The sequence below is a fragment of the Zingiber officinale genome, chromosome 8A, assembly GCF_018446385.1.
Source record: "Zingiber officinale cultivar Zhangliang chromosome 8A, Zo_v1.1, whole genome shotgun sequence".
In the NCBI taxonomy this organism is placed as follows: Eukaryota; Viridiplantae; Streptophyta; class Magnoliopsida; order Zingiberales; family Zingiberaceae; genus Zingiber; species Zingiber officinale.
Window position 1 is genome coordinate 26,970,260 of NC_056000.1, and position 4,335 is coordinate 26,974,594.

The following is a 4,335-nucleotide window of genomic DNA, read 5'->3' on the forward strand; positions in this document are numbered from 1 at the left end:
TGTCCGCCCGACCAGCTTGTTGCTAGGTATGTCTACTCACACGGCCGGCTCTCTATCTCTCTGATTGGACAACTACTTTGCCGTCATATCTATTGTAAGTTGAATTTAAATTCTGTAATTTTAAATTCAGTTAAGTCCCAAGCAACATATTATTTATCTAACAATAAAAAAGTGAATAATAACAATAATATCATTAAAAAAAATAAGCTTTGTTATTGTTTCATTAAATATTAAATTAACAATTCCAATTTTAACTATTTAGGTACTTTAATTTCTGATTAGATTAAAATGTCTAAAATTATTTTTTAAAAAAATCGTCACATTCTTATATTTTAGCTTCAAATAATGCTAAAATAAAATTAAAGTGACTAATTTTTCTAATTCCATAAAACTAATTTGAAAACTTGAATTAGATTTCAAAACTTACATTTACAATTCTATTGTACCAAAACATTTAAATATACAATAGTAGAAATTGGAAAATCTACATTTAAACAAGCTATGTTTTTTTAAAATGTCCAAACAAATCTAGAATTCGTTTGATACCTAGAATCTATACAAAGTTTGTATAGCCAAACATACAATAAATATCAATTATTGATATCAAAATCAAACAAAAATCATGCAAATCAATCCAAAAATGGGCCATTCTCAAACAACATCTGAATTCTCAATTTTAGACTAGAATCGGACTCAAAACTTCTTAAAAATCATCATCCCAAGTTGTACGATGGTCGATGATGCTGGTGAATAAATTCACGACAAAAAACAAGGGTCAACAGTTAGTCTCAAGGTCGCAATATTACTTTAAAATTTTGATACTAAACTACCAATAGAAAGTTTAGATTGTGTGGGCTTCAAAATATGTAACCAATTCTAAATTCTAACAATCGATAGAGACACAATTGATGGTGAAAGTATCGGTAAGAATTTTGAGTTGAATTGGGGAAGATTTAATTGGGGAGAAAGAATATAAATAGGAAAGATTCACTCGATCGCCCTTGTCATTTAGAATTTTGAGTTGAATTGGGGAAGATTTAATTGGGGAGAAAGAATATAAATAGGAAAGATTCACTCGATCGCCCTTGTCATTTTAAACCCTAATCATTAAAGACAATTAGGTTGCGTTTGGTGAGGGGTAATTCGTCTTATAATATAATCAGGATTACATTACAAGATTGATTATTTTGTTTAGTACCATTTTAAATTTGTAATATAATGTAATATGAATTATAAAAGATAATAAACACTTTTGTAATCTGGATTACAAGACTAATAGCATGTTATCTAGATTACATTCTAATCCTTAAGATTTAATATGTCAAATCTACCCCTAGTTCAATTTTTACACTAACCAATTGTTGTCGTCGCCGGCTACTGCTATCATCACCGGCCGCTGCCAATTGTCATCGATAAAAATCACAGAATGTTTTTATCATTTTATAATAATATAAATTATAATTTTTATAAAAAATAATGGACATCAAATAAAACAAATATAATTAACTTTATAATAAAAAAATTACATATATATACAATATATAACTCTTTCATCGTAGTAATATAATATTAATTACATTATTAATTTAAATACATTAACGCAGCGTTAATTCTTTGCCCATCGACTTTAAAGGATGTGACCCTCAATCCATATATAAATCCGTCCCTGTTCATACTACAACTATATTAGTCAACCCGTTGCATGTGATAACACAATAGGCCAAAGTACGTTAACAATCCATATTAGTCAACCCGATGCATGTGATAACACAATAGTACGCTCACAATGTGAACTCCAATAAGATGATGAGGCATTCCTTTGTTAGACATATGAACTAAGTGCCATAGCTCATAGCTGGTTGAAACAAGTGTGGACATGTGAGTTATGACTAGAGGTGTGATAGATAAGAGAGAATTACAAGGAAAATTTTGTGTGATTGTTTAAATTTTTTTATAAAATTAACATAAATAATATTTATTAATAACTTTCTTAATCGTAATTGAACAAGATACACTAGGCAGTTATCTCTATTAAGGACTAAGGAGCGACAGAATCTTTGATCTGATCTGCCGACCTCGAATTGGCAAATATTCGCGCAATAGGAGAATAAAATATAATAATAAAAACAGGAAAAGAAACGGTGCGAAGATAAGAGCAGACGCGGACGCTTTCTCTCCACGCGTGGGCCGTTTTCTCCACGTCATTAGCGCGGTAGAACATTCTGCTGCCCAGTTGGAAGCTTCCCCTCGCACTCCTCGACCCGTCCCCACCCCACCATGTGATTCACAAACTGCACTTTTTTCCTTGCCGTGACAGCCTACCATCACGGACCTGGTCAATTATTGAATGCAACGATGGGACCCGCTTGGAACTCAATCGGCCGTCCAGCGACACGTATTGCCCAGCTCAGCACTCCATAAAGTACGCCCGCCGCCGCGGGCTCCGTCGTAGACGCTTTTTCCGGTCTATTTACTCGTATTAGAATCGACGAACCTCACGATCGCCGGCCATTATCTACTCGGATACCCCACCGTCCACCTGGGCGGGTCCCTCCGCAGCCCCTCCAAACGGACGGCCTATATCTGGTACGATATTAAGATGAAGTGGCGTCGGTCCACAAACTGGGCCCCAACCGCGTGAGCCGCGGTCCCGACACTGGCCCCCGACCGCGTGCACGCGCGTGCTCTCTCTTTCTCGCCGCAACATATAAATGAATCCGCCTCATTCTGCGACTCATCACGCATCCTCTGCCCAATCTGATTCCGAGTCTTCCCATTCCCAAATCGCCGCCGCTGCAAATCATAATGACCGCCAACCACACTCCTCCGCCCGTCCCCTCTGCCGCCTCCGCCTCTATTGACGACGACCTCTTCTCGTATTTCTGCTCCTTCGAAGACGAGTTCACCCCTGCATCCATCCCTGCTAGTCAACCTTCTTCAGCCCCCTCCCCGTCGATGGACCAGAACGCAAAGAAGCGCCCAAGGGTGGATGACGATCTACTGAACCGGTATGTTGCCTTGAAACGCTCCGCCTCCTCCTCGTCCCCCGCGCACAACGCCATAGAGGTGGGGGACGTCGGAGTTCAGGAAACGAATCTGCCGCCGCAGCCTCACCAACGCCGACTTTGGGTGAAGGACCGGAGCCGGGATTGGTGGGACCATTACAACAACCCGGATCTCCCCGAGGAGGAGTTCCGGAGGGCCTTCCGGATGTCCCGCGCCACCTTTGACTTCCTCTGCGACGAGCTTGGCTCGGCCGTGGCGAAGGAGGACACGGCGCTCCGCGCCGCCATCCCTGTCCGGCAACGAATCGCCGTGGGCGTGTGGCGCCTCGCCACCGGCGAGCCCCTCCGGTTGGTCTCCCGACGATTTGGACTCGGAATCTCCACCTGTCATAAGCTCGTCCTGGAGGTATGCACCGCCATCAGGGACGTGCTAATGCCGCGGTCGCTCCTCTGGCCCGCCCCTTCCGATTTGGCCGCGGCGGCGGCGCGATTCCAGTCTCTCTCGGGAATCCCTAACGTGGCTGGCGCAATGTACACGACCCACATACCGATCATCGCCCCCAAGGTCGGCGTAGCCTCCTACTTCAACCGCTGCCACACGGACCGCAACCAGAAGACCTCCTACACTGTCACCCTCCAGGGAGTCGTCGACCCCGACGGCGTCTTCACCGACGTCTGCATCGGCTGGCCGGGCTCAATGACTGACGACCAAGTGCTCCAGAAATCGGCGCTCTGGCAGCGCGGCAACAACGACCAATTGAACCACCAGTGGATCGTCGGCGGGGTCGGGTACCCTCTGATGGACTGGCTGCTAGTCCCCTACGCGCAGAGGAACCTTACATGGGCACAGCACGAGTTCAATGAGAAAATCGGTGGCGTGCACCGGGTGGCGAAGCAGGCCTTCGCCAGGTTGAAAGGCAGGTGGGGATGCCTGCAGAAGAGGACCGAAGTGAAGCTATCGGACCTGCCGGTGTTCCTCGCCGCTTGCTGCGTGCTCCACAACATATGCGAGATGAGGAAGGAAAAGATGGATCCAGAGCCAGAGTTCGAGCTGCTGGACAACGAGACGGTGCCCGAGAACGGCCTCCAATCGGCTAGCGCCATGCAGACAAGGGATAGCATTGCCCACGCCTTGTTGCACCACGGCCTCGCTGGGACAGGCTTCTTGTAGACTCTGCCGGAGTTCAGCTTTTTATCAAAAACAGAGTACTCTGTTTTGGCGTTTTCTCCACTGACGGAGGAACACTGTTGTGTAATCAATAGTTCGTATGTTGTCTGTAAAATCTCTTACCAGCGTGGAACTTTGTTAAACAACAGATTAAGGTGGAGA

At 44.3% G+C, this 4,335-nt stretch overlaps 1 protein-coding gene across 1 annotated transcript; it reads left to right on the forward strand.

Moving 5' to 3' along the window:
• Positions 1-2,721: 2,721 nt before the first annotated feature.
• Positions 2,722-4,335, forward strand: LOC122008143 (protein ALP1-like). The gene has a single exon (XM_042563748.1). The coding sequence runs from the start codon at positions 2,806-2,808 to the stop codon at positions 4,174-4,176; it is 1,371 nt and encodes a 456-aa protein (XP_042419682.1). The 5' UTR covers positions 2,722-2,805; the 3' UTR covers positions 4,177-4,335.

What these genes read in the sequence shown, in the direction of transcription:
- LOC122008143 (XM_042563748.1), top strand. Translation starts at nt 2,806, where the DNA reads ATGACCGCCAACCACACTCCTCCGCCCGTCCCCTCTGCCGCCTCCGCC.